Raw genomic sequence first — 22,736 nt, forward strand, 5'->3', positions numbered from 1 at the left:
CTATTAAATTTAATTTCCAACAGGGTAAGAAATGATGCCTAAACTCTCAGCAGGTGCAGTTAAGTTTATCCAGAAAAATCTCAAGCTTTATAAATTCAACACCTTGCATTTTAATAGACTCCTAACCAACAACTTGCCACACATAATCCAGCCACAACAGACACTATATTATCCTTACTCACCTGTCACTTTAATTCCATAACCTCACTATGATGTCATGTGCAATTCTTTTATTTCCCATTTCTTTTCTACCATAAGATAACTGAATTCTTAGCTGTCAAGTAGTATCTGTCTGATTCCTGATACAAATAATCCCAGTGTGATCATAATTCAATTCAAATAACCTGACCTTGATTTTTACAGATCAATATTCAATATAAATATTTATGTTTTCTATTTTCCCATGTCCATCATTACTGTATTTCTTCCCAGAAACCATATCCTATTGCCCTATTTTAAGAAAACACTGGTTTATGCAATCCTTTCAGCGTCCATCCAAGAATTACACCACAATGGAGCAGTACCTCAATAACTTTCCACTTCTCCACCTATGGTATCCTATAGGAAATGTATTGTGTTTCTGAATTACAAACTACAATTAGCAACCAAGAGCAGGAAGATTTGATTTTAAATGCATCTTAGCTACTTTTCCACATCTTATTAATGAAAAAAAATCATTACTTTTTTTAAAAACAGGTTAGAAGTATGTGAAGTTTCACAAAAGAAGCTCTAACCATTAGCATTTAATTCAAAAAATTCCCACATATCAACTAAATGAAAAAAATTGGATAATTTCCAGCACCTTAGTTCCTTTCTTCCTAATTTAAGCTTCTCATTGGAATACTGAATAATATATAATTCAATCCCCCTTCATACTAACCCTCCAAAGTATTGGTTCTTGCTTTCCAGTAACTATTTAAAATGCTCAGTGAATCATCTTAGAACATCGTATTTCTTATACATTCATGCTCAGAGTGATATATCCATTATGAAACTGCAAAGCAAAATACTACAGCAATACAGTAACTCTATCAACTGCTAAGCAGGATCAGATTTAGTTAGCTAATGAGTGGGTACCTCGAAATATCAGAGTTGTAAGCTAGACTAAGAAGCTGGGGCAGAAAAATGGTAGAAGGCAGCAATAACAAATCACTCTGTGATGTTGCCAAGACAATTATATGATCATTTCCACGCAGTCACAAGTAATCAAATGTGAGTTGGAGCTTTTGCTTTTACATGCATACGGAAAGGCAACTCACCAAATGTTTGCCCTCAATACTGTTAATAATGTGGATAAATTATAATTATAATGTATATAATCATAATGTTCCTTTTTTATGAACTCAGTGCTAAACATCTTCACAACTGTTGTGGATCTCCAGGCTGTAAAGCACTGGATATAGTGTAGCAGAATAAGGTGGTAACTCTGACAAGATGGTGTTACATTGATTCTGTAGGCTGGATTCAGGATCAAGATTGTGTTCTTTCACAGGCCTATATATTCCTCCTTAAGTAACACATTTTCAGACCAGGGGTGCTTTTAAATCCAACTCAGATGATAGACAGCCATGTAACAACAATGGCAATTAGGTTTCTCATTAACTTCAGCTGATAAATCCTGAAGAAGAAAACCTAGATTTGGTTATTTGTGGGATGATAAGCTTAAGGCAAGATTATAGTACACTCATATAGAATTCTTGGGGTGATGCAGAAATTTCAGCTAGACTGGAATATAGAACCAAATATGCTAAAGGCTATCTGTTTATGTTTCCACCTTACTCTTAAGACTGAAACTGCTTTACTCTTTGCTAATTGCTTTGGGGTACACAACCTAGAATAACATTGTTTAGTTTTCAAATTTTCTTTTTATGTTAGTCTACTAGCATTACAATTTGTTCAAAATTCCACATGGTACTTTTTTCCTGACCTTGTCAGTCTTGTGGAGTGTGACATGACCAAAGAATGCATACATGGCCCTGTGGAAATAGGCATTCTCTCATACAATTTATACATAGTATAATTAAGGCAAAGTTACTCCTAGTCTCTTTTTCATACTTCCCCATTCCTTTTCCCTAATGGCCTTGTTTCTTCCCTTAACTGTCTTGCTCTTCTATCTGTTAGATATTCCATTAAAGATATCAACCCCGCCACACACAGTTGAAAATTCAAATCAATTTGTTTTGCCCACTGCAGACCTATATTATAGAACTGACAAACAGTACAACACCCCCCCCCCCCATTATTACATTTTTTGGTGGTGTTTAAAATGTAGTTAGACATTTCTATATTTTATTTTTAATATAGTGCAATGTATATATTTACAATACAATACAATAGTAGAGTTGGAAGGGACCTTGGAGGTCTTCTAGTCCAACCCCCTGCCTAGGCAGGAAACCCTATACCGTTTCAGACAAATAGCTATCCAACATCTTCTTAAAGACTTCCAGTGTTGGGGCATTCACAACTTCTGGAGGCAAGCTGTTCCACTGATTAATTGTTCTAACTGTCAGGAAGTTTCTCCTCAGTTCTAAGTTGCTTCTCTCCTTGATTAGTTTCCACCCATTGCTTCTTGTTCTGTCCTCAGGTGCCTTGGAGAATAGCTTGACTCCATCGTCTTTGTGGCAACCCCTGAGATATTGGAACACTGCTATCGTGTCTCCCCTAGTCCTTCTTTCTCTTAAGCTAGACATACCTAGTTCCTGCAACCATTCTTCATATTTACCGTGTCTTTGTGCCCAGAGCTATTAAGGAGGTAATTACCATATAAGTTTTTTAAATATGTAAATGGAATTCATATTATTCACTCTAATAAAAACTAGACTATCGTTCATATAATATATAAATTCATATAATCTAAAAATGTTTATTACAATTTAACAAATAAACCCAACCTTTTACTGCTTTCCTTTGAAATCTTACATATCTGGGCAAGACATTTCACTCTATAAAAAGGTTGTTCAAATTCATGTTGAGAACTAATTAGTGATCCTATATTCTTATAAAATTTTAAGAAGTATGTATTCTTATACAATTTCCTTAAACGGTTGGCAACTTGGACTCTTACCAAGAACCTGAATAATACATATACTGTATTTTTTCTTTACATTCATCCAAAATTTAAAGTTTTTCTTTCAATAGGTATATATCTACCTTTCAAATACAGTATTGTTAAGAATCCAGATCATTTTCCCATTTCAATAGAAGAGAAATATGTAGCTGTGGAGTTCTTGGTATTCTCTGAGCTTCATTACCTGATTAGGCAACATCATCAATGCTAGTGAGTATGGGGATTGCCCCCTACAGTTTATACAGTAGTTGTCCTAGTAACATTGGTGGCGGTATAATTTTCTCCTTGGCAATTCCTTGATCGAGATATTGCTTTCTGCTTGACTGTTTGTCTGATGTGAACCTCTGGTTTATCTGGGTCGCTGGCTGAAGGAGATGGTGTGTTCTGATCTCTTTGTTTATTTATTTATACCTTTATATTTGGCGTTACTATTTAAAAAAAAAATTGCAGAAATGTATGATAGCATAGCTTCTCAGCTACCCTTGTGTTTTTAGGATTTCAGAAATAGTTTTTATTACATTTAGGCTGAAGGGGAGTCATTAGCAAAGGGACTCAGACAAGTAATGTTCTTTTCCAAATCTGTAACTAGGAGCAATTCTAAATCTAATAAAACATATTGAAAACAAAACTTTCTTCATGATCTATCTGAGAGGTATGTCTTCCGAATTTTACTTAGTGAAAACTAAATAAGAAAGTACTTTAGGATAATATTAACTCTGCTTATGCATTATTTAACTTTCTATTTAAGTGAAAATCATATTAATATCTCTCTAGTAAAATTGTTACAGTGGTATGATTTTGAAAGCCATTTGGTAACAAATAGAGCTATACTGTAGTATTGATTGTAAGTATAAAATGTTCTGGAAAAGAAAATTGGTCAATTCAGCAGGAACAGAATTATAATACTGTATAAGATTAATGATAGATTAGACCAGTGTTTCTCAAACTTGGCGACTTTAAGTCCTGTGGACTTCAACTCCCAGAATCCCCCAGCCAGCATAGCTGGCTGGGGAATTCTGGGAGTTGAAGTCCACAGGACTTAAAGTCGCCAAGTTTGAGAAACACTGGATTAGACTATAAATTGCCCATAAATTTGATCCTCAAGAGGGAGTCAAACACAAGTATCCAACAATCAAATAACTACTGCCTTAGAATTTAAATGGGCTTTTAAATGATAATAAAATAGCTACTACCAAGTTTTTTCTTAAATTACTACTTTGCCCCAGACGTCATACACATTTGCTACTAAATACTGCACTCAGAATTCAAAAGTTTTGTATAAGCAAAACAAAATTACAGCTTGCCATAACCACGAAGCAGAACTGTAGAAATGTTTATGGGAATCAGGAGAACCTTAGCAATCAACCAGCAAGGCTTTTAACATCTGCTTTTAAATGAGCAATTTATCTCATACAGCTTTATAGATTTTTTTTCATACGAATATTCTCTGACATTGACACAGCTTTGGCAATGCTCTTATAGCTGGAAAGCTTTTAAACTGCAAAAATACTCGTTCTCACTGTACTTATCGTAATACTCCATTGTAAATGTCGTATTTTGCTTTACTACTATAAAGTGTCATATATTAAGCAGAAAAGAAGGGTATAAATGTAATCATCATCATTTTCACTGACAACATCTTGTCAGTTAGGCTGACTTAGCTGCCGATTCCTCTGTGAGTGAATATCTCTAGGAAACTGCCTGTCACTAGCTTAGCCAAGTTTAGTGTGATATGTAAATGTATATGTTTTCATCTACAAAGAAAAATTACAGAAAGAAGATATGGGCTGATTTTAGTTTGCTAATAGCTTCATTCTCTGGCTTCTCCCAAAACCAGAATCCAATGCTGCCATGTCATGCTATCCCTGACTAACGAGGCACAGATACTTCTTTCCCCACATAGTTTCCAGACGGTATCATCAGGTACTCAAGGATGTGTTTATCACTACACCAGCTATATTTATTTGTATAAAGATTTTATTCCAATCTTCTAATTTTACACACTTATAGCTTAGAACCAGAAGTGGGCAACTATGGCCTTTTTACAACCTGTGGACTTCAACTCCCATGATTCCTGAGCCAGCATGACTGGTTCAGAAATTATGGGATTTGAAGTCAACAAGTCACAAAGGGCCCTACCCTGGCTTAGAAGAATATGTGAGGTGACACTGTAAAAATCACTTTGATTTTATTTTATTAAGATGAACAAAAACAGACTGAAAAACACCACTGCCAATGTGAGCATGTTAAACTATGAAATGCTTTTTAATACTTCCTTTTTAAAACCAGCAGTATATAAAATTCCATAAATAAATTATGTGCAACCAAGGCATTAAATTATTTATCTCTAGCATGAAAAATAATAAATTGTCTTAAATTAAGATCTGTTCCTACTATTCAACTTGTTGAACTACAGGACACCATACAAATCAAACTAACTAGCTTATTAGCAGCACTGATAATCATCTATGGGATGCATTGATGATTGTGTTTGTCACCACTATGAGAAGGGGGGGGGGTGTTCCTGGGGTTTTATATTGTTGGTTTTTTAATCCTGTATGATACCTGAAGTTATAAATAAATAAATTTGGAAGCTAAATTTCTTATTATGATGTTAATAAACTAAGAAATGGGGCATTTCAACAAACATAAGGATGAAAACGTAAGAAATGGATGATAAGGTAGTCCTTGACTTACACAATTGACCCCAACATTTCTGTTGCTAAGCAAGACAGTTCTTAAGTTAATTTTACCCCATTTTACAACTTTTCTTATCACAGTTGTTAAGTAGATCACTGAAGTTCTTAAATTAGTAACACATTAAGTGAATCTGGCTTTGTTTGTCAGAAGGATACAAAAGATGATCACGACACTGGGACGCTGCAACCTTCACAAATATGAGTTAGTTGCCAAGCATCTGAATTTTGATCATGTGACTATGGGGATGCTGCAACAGTTGTAAGTGTGAAAAAGGTTTTTCACTGCTATTGTAACTTCAAATGGTCACTAAGTGAATTATTGTAAGTTAAGGACTACCTATATAATAATTGATCAAGAATAATATATTAATCAACTAGAAAACCACTAGTTAGTAGAATCAGTAGTAGAATAAAAACATTCTAAACCTCACAGTGGCAATTCATACATTTAGGTATGTTTTATTTATTTATTTATTTAATCAATGGGAATCTCATATGGTTATTTAGCCTTATATGGCTAAATATTATGCCACAGAAAAGAAACCTTTGTCTAATCATAACCACATTAATTTCTTCCCCAGGCATTTCTTATCCTTCAGAACTACTACTCCATCATTTCCAAAAACACAATATTTAAACCGCAATAGATTTATTCTAAAAATATTAACATTAAGCTAATTCTCTGGTTATTAAAGGTAATATAAAAGTGCCTTCCTGCTTTTTGTTTTAGTATAATCTTTTTCTTCAACAATTTCTATTTTAACAAGAGGTCTGCTTTAGAAAGTAATTGTGAAGAAATAAACAGGATATAAAGAATTATTTTTGCGTGCAGTGTGCTTTATTAAAGTATTTATTTCTAAGTAATCTGTGGCACAAAAACAAACACTAATTGTGGGTTCATTTATTACATCTCAATGCTGCCTTACTCCCAAAGAGTAATCTATGCAATAGTTACATGTTTTTGAACCAAGTTACTCTTTCTTGACTTTTTTATTTGTAAACATTAGAAACTTGTTTCAGTATGAATTGTTTAATAGAAACCTCTCAACGTATACTGTAACTGTATCAATTAAGATGCTCAAAATATGTACATTCTTATAACACAGAATTTCAAATTGAACAATAATACAGATAACCTCCAGAGTCCCTTACATTTCATGATTCTGTGTGGCGCCTTCCTGCACTAGGCAGTATTTTGGATTATATGATTCCTAAGGTTCCTTTTAACCCTCATATTTGACATATTCATTCCAATAGTAAAAGTAATAAAATCAACCTGGCCTGATTTTGCCTTACCTATTCTTTTTGTTCTTTCTTCCAAAACACCAATATTTTTGAGAAGAGAATGTTAATTATTTATAAATACCTACACAACTCTTATAAGAGCTTAAAATGTTTTTTTTTTTTTAAAGAAGGAATAAGAAAACATTTCCCACACAAACCTCCTGGAAGGTAGGATTCACTTGCTGTATCATCACCATCATCACCATCCTCATCATCACGACTCAACAAGTTGTTCACCGCAAGATTAACATCAAGGTTTGTCCGTTGAAGCTCTCTGATAATTACACTTCTAGATTTTCCTTGTAAAACAACTTGTGCCTATGCAAAACAGAATGCATGCACACATTAAGCTGAATAAATGATTCTCAAGACAATCCCAATTTACAAAAATAAAATATGAGCGAGAAATTAAACTGAATGCTACAAATAGGTTAAAAGTAAATACAAGTCCTTAATGCAATTAAAATTGTACAATAGAAAATGCAAGTGAACTGTGCACTTTGATCTCTCCCTCCCCCCCCCCCCTCCATAATGGAAGAAGTATAAAAACTATTCACTGACACAACCAAATTCTTTTGTCATAGAAAATTTAAATCATTCATCCTAAGCGACATTCATACCTGTGAAATGAGTTCTTCTGGGATAACAGATGCTGGAATCACCGGTTGTGGTTGACTACCGAGTAGACCAGACCCTCTGTCACGTCCAGTTCGAATAACTCGTGTTTGCCTTCGTGAATCTCTAGCTCCAGCTGATGATCTACCAGATGATCCTCCCCCACTTCCTCCCACACCAGAGCTCCATCGACTTCTGAAAAAAAAAATTAAAAGTAAAGAATCAATGTTTCTGAATTATTTTTTAAAGTTATCATGTATCTGAATTCAACTGTTCCCTCTCCATGAGACAGTCTGTTAATTCATGTTAATTCTGCAATTTGGAAAAGATTAGAAATACTGCAACGCATTCGTTTTCCTTAGCTATCTACTATATCGACTCTGAGCACCGAGGGCTTCCTTTAGGTGGGAATATCCTTTGTTTCAACCAGTTCTGTAATTTGTTCAAAGTATCATTATACAACATCTATCCATCCATCCATTAGACACGCAGATGTGACATTGATTTTCACAATCCAAATATCAATCTACAAATAATTTAAAAACAATTACCTTAAATATAACATACGCTTAAACTTTTACCACCTTAAGTATTTTTCTAGGAATAGTTATTAAGAAATCTCACGTTATCTCAGGAATATTCTTTTTTTTTTCTTCTAAAAAATCAGTGATTGATTTAAAACGTTTATGAGTGGGGGAATGAATGGGGGGAAAAACCATTGAAGTTAGCCAGGATTCATTTTAAATTGTTTTACTAGCAGAAAACATGCAACATCAATCTATACTAGCAGCTGTTCATAATCACTATCTTTAAAACGGAGTGATCTATTCTAGAACAACACAACAGAAGTTAAACATAAGTGTTTCAAATGATTCTAGTTACAATTCTAACTAGAAATGTTATCATGAATCATTTATAAATCATGCTACCTTTATTCAACAAAAAAGCAACAATAAATTAAAACACAAATATTGAAATATTTGAAATATCCAAATATTTCTCCTAAAAAGCTTTCCAAGTGTATTTTTAATACTGTATTGCATGGAAAAATATGCAGGACATATATTTATCTAAAATACTTATCGCTATTGAAGAAAAAATATCTAAACTACCTATAATAGCAGTACTCTAATCTGAAAATTAAAGTACAGGTAGCCCGCAAATTATGTCTATAATTGGGACCAGAATTTCTGTTGTTAAGGCAGGCTATGGTTATGCTCGATTGTATAAGCTTTTTTTGCCACGGTTGTTGAGTGAATTACTGCAGCAAATAATACAGATGTTAAATGAATCCATTTTCCCCCATTGACTTTGCTTGTCAAAACTGAAAAGGTTGCAAATGGTGCATCACATGACCATAGGACTCTGCAATCATCATAAATACATGCTGGTTGCCAAGCGCCTGAATTTTGATCACGTGACCGTGGGGATGCTGCAACGGTCATAAGTTTGAGGATCAATTGTAAGTCACTGTTTTCAGTGCCGTTATAACTTTGAAAGGTGTTTAAACGAATGGTTGTAAATTGAGGACTACCTGTAGATTAAATATTTCTTCAAAATATAAGTTTAATGGATGAAATATAAAATCTTTCTTAATAGCATTCAAAGAAAACTACCTAAACCACCGCTGCATTGGAATGATCTTCATACATATGGAGATGATGTTATGCATAGTCACACATAACCAAGGTAACCTTTTATAACCATGGTATACAAACAGGTTGCAACCTCAACCCTATCAAAACTTACCCAAGGGTGTTGCCTGCCAGTCTGCCCAGAGTTTCAGAACCAGACAGAAACCATGGGGAATCACTAGTCCTGCCTGGCCTGGATGTCCTTCCTGCCCCTGAGCCACTGCTCAACTTTGAACTGAAAGTAAAAGATGGTAGATCAGTCACAATACAATCCCAAATGGGTTAAAAACAAGCCCTGGAATCCCAGGTTTAAATTCTCAGGGACTTAGTCTGGTAACACACCAGCTTAAGCAACACCCTTGGGGAACCTTCCAAACTTAGCTAAAGGATATGACAATCTAACAGGGACCAAGGAAAAGCATGCCAAGCATGCCAATACAGTTCTTTTATTAGAAAATGTTTTATTGCAAAAATAGTATTAACTCCCACGGTGAAACTATTGTGTATGTCTTCAAATGAATTACTATGTGTTAGACCAGTGTTTCTCAACCTTGGTGACTTTAAGTCCTGTGGGCTTCAAGTCCCAGAATTCCGCTGGCTAGGGGATTCTGGGAGTTGAAGCCCACAGGACTTAAAGACACCAAGGTTGAGAAACACTGTGTTAGACTATGAATTAACATAATAAAATTTCAAACTTCTGCTTTTAATCCCAGCCTTGAATTAATGTAATACTCCTATATCCTTTTAAAAACTCAGATCCAGAAAACATATCCTGGGAAGTGGTAACATCACAAATGAAAATATAATAATTCAGTTCTATTAAGACTATTCAATTCAGCAGTCAATGTTGGTTAGGGCATCTAAATTGTTTTTAATGTTTATGATTCATCTCTTATTATTTATATGCAAATACGTTCGAATTAATTTTGGCATCTGTAAAATCATCAGAAAGGTACATCAAAATATACATTTTTAAATTATCCCATTTTTTTTTTCAATTCTGTTAACAATCCAAATGAGTAAAGTTTTAAAACAAAGTGGGTTAAAATATTTGATACTTGTTACAAATCATAACAAAAGTAGCTCTTACCCATCATTGTTATCAGGTTTACCCAATTCTAATCTGTCTGGCTGAACTAAAAAGCCAATTCTGCAGACTCTGCCATCCTAAAATTGAAGGGGAAAAGTGTCTATTAAACATTATACTTAAACTGCATTATTAACATTAGCAATTATTAAGTTGGTCTAACCTTGGACAACTAAATTTAACTACAACCAGAATATTTTAATTGCAGCCTATTGTGTGCAATTTACCTCAAGAAGAAATGCAGCATGATTTGGTCCCACTACACACTGTTTAATTGTTGCCTGTTCCAAAACATTCAAAGGAGGATGGCTGAAAAACAAAAAAAGGAAAAGAAAAATCCCATGACTGAAACACTCTTGCTTTAAGAAATGAAAGAAAAGTGGCTTGTGTCTCCCTATAAAAATTTCTTTACTGAAAATACATAAAAGCGAACTGCTGATTTTGGGATTTATTGATTAGAAGGTTTGTTTATTGGAAGACAGGGACTGATATGCAATATAGGACAGAGTAGTTGGTAATTGCTATGATTGTAACAACCGCAAGGAAGATTGCTTCTTTAGATATCTTTCTTTCTCTTGCTTTTTTATTATTCATTTTTTCTTTTCTAGTAGAACTTCCAATAAATATTTTTAGCTGAAGAACTTGATGAAGAAAATACCTATTTTTAAATAAAGAGATGTCAACTATCGTCTTGTGTTTAGTCATATTTATTTTTTTACAAACATCTGTCTTCATTTATTACAGAGGAATTCAATGTATCACAAATATCTATATATCCACTTACAGAACAAAAAATGTTTTGATACAGTGGCTACAGGTCATGTCACATTTTTAGATCTATTGAAACCAGTCAAGCCAAATCTTTGCTTTCCAAGTTGTAATTAGCCTGGAATCCGATGCAGAGTTTAACACAAACATACAGCCACATGGGTACACACAACTGCTTCTCCTTCATCCCCCAGTGCCCACCCAATTAGGTAGCTGAGTAGAAAAATAAGCTTAAAGATACCAAATTTACAAATTCAGAATTGAAACAGTAAAGATTCCTCACCTATTTAGGTTGTACTTGTTAAGCTTTTCTGAAACTTCTCTTAATCTGTAAGAGGAAACAATGCATATTTTAGCAAATAGGAGCATGTATTAATCAAACACATTTTATATGCTTTCTTAAACCTTACAAGCAGTTCTCGACTTATGATCACAACTGAGCTCAGGATTTCAGTCTCTAAGTGATATAATTATAAAGCAAGACCCCTTCACTTAGCAACCACAATTCCATCACTCTCTATTCATTAACCAAATACTATAGATAAGCATTACAATTTTTCAAACCTGTCCAAAGCTAGCTATCCAAAGCAAGTGTTGGCATTCTTTCAAAGATTTTATGAAGTTAGCACAACTTTTATGAATACAGCACTGCTTAACAAGAGGCTCAGGGACCACATAGAATATTTGCAGCACAGCTGAGTCTGGAAAGGAAATCAGCAAAGAGATGTCAGAGATTTGGGCATGAAGAAGAAAGGTTGGTGTAGTGAACTAGAAGAGATTGCAAGTAGGGGAATGAACCAATGCTGGCACTTTCTGGGGAGCATACGAATGCTGGTGCTTGCTGGGACAGATGGACCTTCCCAAGGCATTGAAAGTATTCCCAGAACCACATGTTTGTGGGGCTGCTTGCTATCCTGCAAGACAGGGGGCAGGCAGCCAAAAGTGTATAGATGTGGGGTGGGGAGAGATAATTGGGTGAGAGGAATTACAGTGTGGCTGCCAAGCACCTGAATTGTAATCGCATGAGTACAGGAGCACTGCAACAGTCATAACTTAAGAGCATGATTTCTAAGTCTGTTTTTAATATTGAATGTTCGCTGAATGAAAGGTCATAAATTGAGGTCTATCTGTATAAGGCAGAACTGCAGTTTAACAGGTATCCTGGTAACAAAATCAGAACAAATCACAAGTACTAACTAATGTTTATATAGTGTACATAAATACATACACATCAACCATTCCCTTTCAGAGCAAGGAACTTTCTGTGAAGCACAAAAAAGGATTACAGGGTAGCCAACCAAATAAATTAAGGCATAAGAAAAAAAATAATTAAAATCAAGTTACACAAGCAACTTTTACTGTACCTCTCTATACCAGTTTATCCAGGCAAACCTCATTGCTTCTATCATGTCCATGCATTGCTTCATACACTGCTTGCATTCTTCTTTGGATATTAATTCATTGCCCACTACAGATCACATACTATCTACTACACTTCTGACAGCATTTATACATCCTAAATTTATTTATTTATTTGTATGTATGTATGTATGTATGTATGGATGTATGGATGTATTTGTGTTACAACCCTTGGTATGACTAAATATGGGAGGAAGGTCACTACTCCCTCTTTCTGTCCTTCGGCTTATCACAGAAGACCATGCAGGCAGAAAACCATATTTTTATTTTTACTGTTGCTTTTTTACAAATACAACACACACACACACACACACACACACACACACACACATATATGTTGTATTATTTAGGCATACCAGGGGTTGTAACACAAATAAATACATACATACATACATACATACATACATACATACATATATATGTTGTATTATTTAGGCATACCAGGGGTTGTAACACAAATAAATAAATAAATAAATAAATAAATAAATAAATACATACATACATACATACATACATACATACATACATACATACATACATACATACATACATATATTTGTGTTGTATTTGTGCTGATAAATAAATAAAGGGAGACTAGTATGGATCCATTTCAAGCTATTTAGCTCTCATCAGCTAGCCATACCCTTACTGGGATTTGAACCTGGGATGTGTTACATATTAGGCAGATTTGTTAGCCACTACACCACAGGCTCTCCTACTTTATCAGCTAAGCCAGGGAAATAGGTATGTATTTGTGTATATATAAAATATAAAAAGGCAACATTAAAAATAAAAATATGGGTTTCTGCCTGGATGGTTTTCTGTGATGAGCCAAAGGACAGAAAGAGGGAGGAGTGAGCTCCCTCCCATATTTGGGCATACCAGGGGTTGTAACACAAATACATATATATATATATATATATATGTAAATACAACACACACACACACACACACACACATATATATATATATATATATGCATATGTGTGTGTGTGTGTGTGTGTGTGTGTGTGTGTGTATGTATGTATTTGTGTTACAACCCCTGGTATTTATTTATCAGCACAAATACAACACACAAACACACACACACACACACACACACATATATATAAATAAATCCTATGCTGTATTCTAATACATCATTTTGTGAAAAATTATAATTAGATATTCTATTTTCATCATCATCAAACACAATTACTTTGGTCTTCAATAAATTATTTTCTAGGCATACAATTGAATATTACTACAAATCATTCAGATTCCCCGCCAGCAGTACAGCTTCAGCCACCATCAAAACTTTATATATTCGTGTCCCTGATTAAAACATCTCAAAAGTCACAAACATTTTATGTATTTATTTCTACCTATATTAAACAGTCAAGATGATACTGCACAACCAAATCTTATTTCCTGCTCAATGTTGAAATCATCTGCTAAGCAGTCCATTTATTAGCAGACATTCTCTAGTTCAGCAGCCTCCAACCTTTTGGGCCAGGGACCGGTTCTGTGGCGAGAGGCTTTTCCAGGGACCAGAAGGGGCGTGGTTTCAGGTTCTATGGCAAGAGGCTTTTCCGGGAACCAGAGGGGGTGTGGTTTCAGGTTCTGTGGAGAGAGGCTTTTCCGGGGGCCAGAGGGGGTGTGGTTTTGTGTGCTGCCTGCATCCCATGGATAGGCCTTCGCTTCTTTGCATGGCCCAGTTTCTGGCATGCTGTGGACTGGGGGGTGGTCCATGGACCGGGAGGTTGGGGACTCCTCCTCTAGTTCCATCATATCATTCTTATTGCATTCACCAACCAATCTTCAACACGACACATGGACAAACCATGGGAACAATTGTGTTTATTTGTTGATTTAGTGAAAGTGAAGACTCGAGATTCCATAAGCAAACCAGTTTTCTATTTTTCTTTTTTCAGTTACATCATTTAAATCTGGAAGCTTTCCAATGTTCAACATTCAACTAGTGTATTTAAAGGACTTCCTATTTACGGAATTTTCCTTGGACACTATCATACAGGTAATCCTTGGGTTACGGCAGCAATTGGAACCGAGATTGCTGTCGCTGTGGCTGAAAATGAGATATCATGTCATCACATCATTTAGCAATCCCAGCAGTCCTAGTTGTTGTCATAACCCAAGGACTACATGGCTTAAGTGGGAAGAGGCGGGAGTTCCAGATAAGGAGCCCAGAGGATGTCATGGGAGAGTGGAAGAATGCCACAAGTCAGCTGGCAGAGGCACAGATGGGCTCTGGAGAGCACAGGTAGGCCAGCAATGCCATAAGTGAGCACTGCGGTACACAGGTCACAAGGTGGGGGGTCAGGTTCCGCAGGCACACCATTGAGTGTAGGAAGACAGGGTTGCTACAGAGTATGAGATCCCTGGGATTTTTCAACATTCACTTAGCATTTTAAAATACTTTTCCATCCATTGAATTTCCATTTATAGATAGTCCTCGGGTTACAATGGCAACCGTGACAAAGATTGCCACCGCCAAGTAATGCAAATGGTGCAGTTGCAAATGCAGTTGCAAAGCACAACATTATGTGAAAGCATCACTTCGCCTGGTACGTCAGTTGCGCCCCTTCCTGGATCGGGATGCTCTGTGCACAGTCACTCATGCCATCATCCTTTCTCGCCTGGACTACTGCAATGCTCTCTACATGGGGCTGCCCTTGAAGAGCACCCGGAGGCTTCAGCTGGTCCAGAATGCGGCTTCGTGGGTTGTGATGGGGGTACCTAGGTGCTCCCATGTTACACCCCTTTTAGGCGGCCTGCACTGGTTGCCGGTTGTTTTCCGGGTGCGATTCAAGGTATTAATTATGACCTTTAAAGTGCTCCATGGCTTAGGCCCAGGTACCTGCGAGACCACCTACTGCCACCAGTAGCCTCCCACCATCCAGTATGATCCCACAGAGTTGGCCTCCTCAGGGTGCCGTCGGCCAGACAGTGTCGGCTGGTGACCCCCAGGGGGAGAGCCTTCTCTGTGGGAGCGCCTTCCCTCTGGAATGAGCTGCCCCCAGAGCTTCGCATAATCCCCGACCTCCGGTCCTTCCGACGTGCCCTAAAAAGTTGGCTTTTCCATCAAGCCGGCCTGGCCTGTTAATTTTAACTCATTTTTTAAATGTATTGTCCTAAAAATTCGGTTTGGTTTTTTTGGGATATGTATTTAATTTCTTTTTAACTTTTGGGATGTGTGTTTTTTAATGTTGTACGCCGCTCTGAGTCCTTTGGGAGAAGGGCAGCATATAAATCCAATAAAAACAAACAAAACAAAACAAACAAACTTCAAGAGGGCAATTCTGGCTGCTATCCTGGGATCTTGTACTCTGTAGAGGGGCTTAAAAGAAAAAGTGTAATCTTCTCTGTCAGCTTCCCTATTGATTTTTCTTGGCATTTCAACACCCAGAATGCAATCACGTGGCTCTAGGGATGCTGTAACAGTTGCAACTTCATGGATCAATCATAAGTCTTTCTTTCATCTCTATTGTAATTTTGAATGATTGCTGAACAAATGGTTGCAACCTGTATTTGTTTCACGTCTGCTTCCAAGATTTCATTAATGTTCATCCCAAATCATTTCCTATTTTTAAAAAATTCCATTCCACCTATTTGAAGTTCTTTGTTTAGCCCTCTTCATTCACTTCCAAAATAATTTTTATTTCAATCAAACTGCTCTGCATTTTTCTATCCTTATTTTAATACCAATATTTGTTCTGCAGGATCCAATCTGGGTCAGTCCTGGGACATGCTTTCTTTCATAAATGTTTGTTCCCTTTGCCGACATTCTCAGCAATAGTTATGCATTATTTTTTTCTAGTTCTCATTTTTTGCATCATTCTTTTACATGTATTTTTTTTCTCCCACATTTCCCCCAAGCATCATTTACATACTAATAAAGAAACCCATCAGTGTTTCTCCATATGCTTATGTGGCATTCTATAACATTTCTTTATTCTAGTCCAGGCATGTCCAAAATGTGGCCCTTTTTCAAATTTCAAGCGGCCCGCAGCCTCTTCTCCCCACTGGAATTATTTGTTTAATCTTTCATAAAATACCGTATTTTTCGAAGTATAAAGATGCATCTTTTTCCCCTCAAAAAAGAGGCTAAAAATCTGGGTGCATCTTATACACTGAATACAGCATTTTTTGCCTCCCAAAACTCTGCCCCCTTCACCAAAATGGCTGTGCATAGCCTTTAGGAGGTTTTCAGAGTGCTCCTGGGGGCTGTGGAGGGCATAAACGAGCAAAAAATGGGCCATTTTTTTGCTCAACTTTGCCCCCCCCCAGCCCCCAGGAGCACTCTAGAAGCCTCTTAAAGGCTATTCATGCCCTTTTTAAAAAATGCCCATTTTCGTGAAAAATGGGCCATTTTTGGGAGAGTGCAAAAACTTTTTTTTTAATTTGCCTCTTCAAAATCTTGGTGCGTCTTATATTCTGAAAAATACGGTAGTCAATTCGCATTTAATGTTAAGGGTTCAAAGAATGTCAGGCTGAATGATCGGCCCCACACATTTTTACCTCACCAAATCTGGCCCTCCTTGCAAAAAGTTTGGACACCCCTGTTCTAGTCCAACCAGCTTATATATTCTTTTTCTTTCCATTTGTTTTCCATTCCATTTCCATTTATTCTGATGGAAAATGAACTCTTTTCATTCGGTATTTGTACTTTTTCTTTCTTCCATAATTCTACTTCCAGTCTTTTTTCTATCTTTCTTCCCTGTTCAGTCCCCTCTCCCCCCCCCCCCCGATCCAACTTTGATGCTATCAAGAAATGGTCCATCTCACATTTAAAATACAGAATCTAGAATAACAAAGGGGGAAGGGACTTTGGAGGTCTTTTAATCAAAACCCCGGCTCAAGCAGGAAACCATAGACTATTCCAGACAAAATCTATCATTCCTCTTGCATCCTTACCAATTCTCTCATTATTTCATCATTAACATCAGATTAATCATGCTGTTAGATGTTGTGCTAATTCTTTTGCCTTAAGTATATGTAAATTGACTTATTCTTCAACCATGTACCTAGTAGAAACAGACGTTTTGCTAAATACTTTCCAAGCTACAATTCCCAATCCTTGTGAATGATCTATCCACCTTTTCATACATTCTGACCTTCTTGCCACCCAACTAGTTATGTCACTTATTATTACAATTTTTTCTCTAGATTGCATTGATTCTGAGCTTTGACCAAGTTTTCCCAAATTTATCTTTAAGATATCAATTACCGCCATCTCCTGGAATATAACATACAACTATGACCAATGTATAGCTATTCCAATCATAATTGATATCATAAACTGAGAGCTGCCTATATAAACATCTAGAGTTTTTAAAAGAAAAAGGAGTAAAGAATCTAAATTAATAATATGAATGTTAGAGCAAATGTGCTCAGAACTAAATAAATATGTTTTGTGAGAATGTTCTACATGTAAATAAGCACCCACTGTGAGAGAGGCTACTAAAGCTAAGACCAGCTTCTAGCTGTCTCTGCAGGACCAGGTTGTTGAACATCTCTGCCCAAAGATGTCAACATCCTGCTCCCCGGGCTACAAGATCTACTACCCTGAAGCAGCAGAGGTGCTATCAAAGGGGACTCCCTTAGGATGGGAAAATTTAGTACTACGTATGCTAGCTGAGGATTTGTTTTCCACCTAGTAAAGCACTTGGGTCTTCTCTAAGGAACTGGATTTGATATTTTCAATTCCAGTTTATCTCTTCCTTCCAAAAAGCCTTTTTTTAAAAACCACAGATCTAAGTTATTTTTTGTTTTCACTAACTTTCTATCCTAAGGTTTACTATGTAGAATTTGCAACACAAACCATTTTCTTCCCACCTCCCTTTTCATTTACTTTTATATCATCTGACTTGAATAAAGAGCATTTGAATTCTTAAAAGCTTACACATTTTTATGACCTCTGAATCAATCGAATCAATTTCAACTGAGGAAAAAAATAAAGTTACAAGATATTGGAATTTAACTACATTTATAGTGGAGTTATTTACTATTTATGCGACTTATGACTGTTACTTGACCTGTGACTCTGTAGAGCTAACAATGAATGTCAAACAATCATAAATAACCAAAAACAATTAAAGCAACATATATCATGCTTGGATGCCTTACCCAGCATCCTAGTGCACTGGCCAGGGGAATAATTAAGTCTTAAAAGTAAAGATTCCCCTTACAATACATGCTAGTCATTTCCAGCTCTAGGAGGCGGTGCTCATCTCCGTCTCAAAGCCGAAGAGCCAGTGTTGTCCGAAGACGTCTCCGTGGTCATGTGGCTGGCATGACTAAATGCCGAAGGAACACAGAACGCTGTTACCTGCCCACCAAAGGTGGTTCCTATTTCTCTACTTTCATTTTTACATGCTTTCAAAGTGCTAGGTTGGCAGAAGCTGGGACAAGTAATGGGAGCTCACTCTGTTACGCGGCGCTAGGGATTCGAACCACTGAACTGTCGACCTTTCTGATCGACAAGCATCTCACGTCCCAGTCTTAGCACCTTACAAAAGACTAGCAATGTTCCTGTAATCTGAATCTCAGAAAAGATGCTCTTCCATCAGTTGGGGAACAGTGTCCCCAACAGTGTTCCCCAACCCTTCCAGTTCAGCGGACCAGCGCAGATGACAGCAAGGGGGGGAAGGGATTGGTTTTGCTTGTGCACACACCGCTTTCACAAATGCAGCTTCTCATACACTCGTCCACCACTTCTGAGGCCCAGTTCTAAACGGGCTGCAGCCTGGCACAGAGTAAGAGAATAACAGACAGGTCTTCTAATCCAAACCCTAGCTCAAGCAGGTGGAGGTCTTCTAATCCAAACCCTAGCTCAAGCAGGTGGAGGTCTTCTAATCCAAACCCTAGCTCAAGCAGGTGACCCTATTACATTTCAGTGGTTGTCCAAACTCTTCTTAAAAACCTCCAATGATGGACCATCCACAACTTCTGAACGCAAGCCTTTCTACTGATTAATTGTTCTCACTATCCGGAAATTTCTCTTTATTTCTAGGCTGGATTTCTCCTTGATTAGTTTCCATCTATTGCTTCTTGTCCTGCCTCCAGGTGCTTTGGAGAATAGGCTTCCCCCATCCCCCCCTTTTTTGTAGCAGTCCCTTAGATACTGGAACACTATGCTATAATGTCATCTCTAGTCCTAGTGCATAGAGTAAATGCAGTGATAGAGATATCTGATGAAACCCAGAAAGCTTCCTGGGCTTCACCGATAGTGTTATTTAATATAAGGGATACATAGACTACCCACCCTGTCAAATCTCATAAGACAGGCAGAAATAACTGGAGACAGATTATCCTGCAAATAACTTGGCACTGGTGCATGACAACCAGCATTTTGAATTGCACCCAGAAGTCCAAGAAACACTGTATCTTGCAAAATAGAGATATTAAGACCTATCAAGGCATACCAGTAAGTACTGAAATTATGGATCAGCGGTAGCTTCAAGGACAGCCATAGACTGCACTGCAATAATTCAGATGGAGGACAACAAAAAAATCAGTACAGATAGTCCTCAACTCACAACCACAATTTGGATCTGAAATTTCTTGTGGTCATAAGTCAAAGAGGCCATGTGACTAGACCTGATTTTTCAACTGTTTTTATGGCAGTTGCTAAGTGAGTCCATTGTCCCAAAACAATGTTTTTTTGCTGTCACAAAGTCTCAAAAAGTCCTGTTACCATAGGATGCTGCAACTAATCGTAAATACAAGCCAGCTGCCAAATATACCCAAAATGTAAGTCATGTGACAGGGTTTTTTTTGACATTTGATGACAGCTGGAAGTGCTTCATGGACATAAACTACCCTTTCTGAAACCATCATAACTTTGAATGGCTGTTAAGTGACCAGTCGTAAGTTGAGAACATAAGAGTTCCTGATCTAAGAATGGGTGCAATGGGCACACAAGATGGATATGCACAACAGCTCTCCTAGCCAACGTTGCTGCCTGCTCTTTGAGCAGGAACCCAGGGTGTGGTGGATCCCATCTGGGAAAATGCTACTCAAAAAGAGCCTCAGGTCTGGACGTCCCAAGACTAACAGTTATTCATGCCTTCTAGTTTCAATCTGTTCCTCCCATCCAGACTCATAGAGCCCCTTGAATAAGGCAGCAAGTTTTTAGGCACAACTTAGTCTTAGAATAATTTTATTGTCACTTTAAATCGGTATACATTAAAATGAAATTTCATTGCATACAGCTCTCAAAAGGTCACCATCTCCAATATAACCTACATAAACATGACACTCCCTCCCTCCCTCCCTCCCCTCTCTCTCACTGCAATTTTAAGCGCTGGCTTTAAACTATAAAGCCTTATATGACTTGGCAAACAGAATTGACCAATGAACTACATGGGAAAAACTGTTGACACTTATAGCCACCTACAAAACATAGGGGGAAGAGGGCTCCCATTTTATGGAACAGTCCTCCAGAGAAAGTGTGTATTGCCACAAACTTGCGGACCTTCCAGAAGCTGGTTTTAAAGTAGAGTTCTTCTGAAGAATTATTTAATAAATGCAGAGCTGGCAAAAGGGAAATTAGAGTACCATTTTAAATTAAATTAATAATGTTTTATAATTTCACTCTTTTACTTTATATTGTTGCATTTGGGATGTTTTTATCTTGCAGCAGTTCAAATATCTAATAAATAAACATACAAGCATTAATATAATGGAGACCACATTTAGGCTTTCCCTGGACTGTCATTTCACAAAATTTAAAGAGACTATTATGAAAGAACCATTAATGCCAAATTTAAGCAAGATTTCTGAGATTCTCTTGAATTTCTGCCAGGTTACTGTCAAGGCTACTCCGTCAAGGCATGCAACTTCCAACTTACATTTTCTGATTCAGCCAATGAGAAGCTAAATGAGAATATAAAATAAATAGAAACATTTCTAAATACCTCACAATATCCTGGTATATTACCATAAATGAAAATGTTAGAAAACAGGAAAATCAGAGCCACTGAGCTGCAGTAGACTGGATCAAATCTTTTTGGTCTTTTACTAATGAGAAAATCTAACATATAGTAGCCCAAATCAATATTTGTTGCTTGAAAATAATTGACAGGACAATTGAGTATTAACTGCTCAAATTTTAGCCTTATGGGCTTATTAATTTTAGAATAAAAGTGGCCAAAAGCAAGTAAGTACCATAATAAGCAACAGAGAAGCATTTAACAACCACATGAAAAATGCAATTTTTCTAACCAAATTAGAAGAACTTAGCAAAGATTCTTAAAGAACAGTAGTTATTAATATATGAGGGCTCTGCTTTATATATATAAAATATTTTAGGATTTCCGTTAAGTGCCTCTATTAGTTAACCACTCAGACTTATAACATAAAAGGATATAACTTTTGAAAATGCCTATTTTAAGATATTTTAATTCCTTGACCTTTTTTTTAAACCAACTCAAAAGAATATGACTGATAAAACAGAAAGTGTGCTGTCTATTGCTATATTGAAGATTTAAAAAGAAATGCTCTTTTTATTATTCACTTCCAGTACACTCTGACATGAGAAACACCATTACCAAAACAGTCTCCTATTTTTAATATTCAAATATCCTCCCCATAGCTACTTAACAGGATGGGGGGATGGGGGGAGAGAAGAGAACCAGTAGTGAGTTTCAGAAACGATTTAGAATTTGCCTAGTTTCTAGAAACATATTGTATGAAAGCTAGGTTAATAAATATGTCCTGAAGAATTGAGGCTTTGCTGATGAATAACCTGATAATGTGAGCAATTCCAAAGACCTGTTCCAAAGTTTAGCAAGTTACCCATTGAGGGACAGACTGCTCTATGGTAGTTCCAATTGGAAACACCTTTAAGAAAGTCCACTTGGTTTTTATCTGGTTATTTTCAGCAGTGTGCAAGAACCAGTTTTATTCTTACACCTTTTAATTACCCACTTTTGCTGTTTGTTTTTGAGCAGTTTTATCACTAAGCCAGATTTGAGCTACATCTTTTTTTAATCCTTGTCTTTAACAGCTACATTTTACTTTACTTTAATGGGAATTATGTTTTTATTTAGAGAAACTTTTAGGGCAATGTAAGCAATTACGTCCCTCATAACCCGCACCAATTGTTATCCATGCTGTGGCTTCAGATCTGGAAAGTGCAAAAACCCTGCTTTCCGTTATCA

At 36.6% G+C, this 22,736-nt stretch overlaps 1 protein-coding gene across 7 annotated transcripts in view; it reads right to left on the bottom strand.

The window, feature by feature from the left end:
* UBR5 (ubiquitin protein ligase E3 component n-recognin 5) overlaps positions 1 to 22,736 on the bottom strand; it is a 91,244-nt gene that overhangs the window by 63,906 nt on the left and 4,602 nt on the right. For all 7 annotated transcript variants that reach the window (XM_081950165.1, XM_081950163.1, XM_081950160.1 and 4 more), the window contains exons 2-7: positions 11,438 to 11,482; positions 10,614 to 10,695; positions 10,390 to 10,466; positions 9,415 to 9,534; positions 7,671 to 7,860; positions 7,209 to 7,368 (exon numbers count right to left, since the gene is read on the bottom strand). In XM_081950165.1, coding sequence (XP_081806291.1) covers positions 7,209 to 7,368; positions 7,671 to 7,860; positions 9,415 to 9,534; positions 10,390 to 10,466; positions 10,614 to 10,695; positions 11,438 to 11,482 — 674 coding nt within the window. The remainder of the gene's footprint in view (positions 1 to 7,208; positions 7,369 to 7,670; positions 7,861 to 9,414; positions 9,535 to 10,389; positions 10,467 to 10,613; positions 10,696 to 11,437; positions 11,483 to 22,736) is intronic.

Source organism: Natrix helvetica (assembly GCF_964273705.1).
Source record: "Natrix helvetica genome assembly, chromosome: 4".
In the NCBI taxonomy this organism is placed as follows: domain Eukaryota; kingdom Metazoa; phylum Chordata; class Lepidosauria; order Squamata; family Natricidae; genus Natrix; species Natrix helvetica.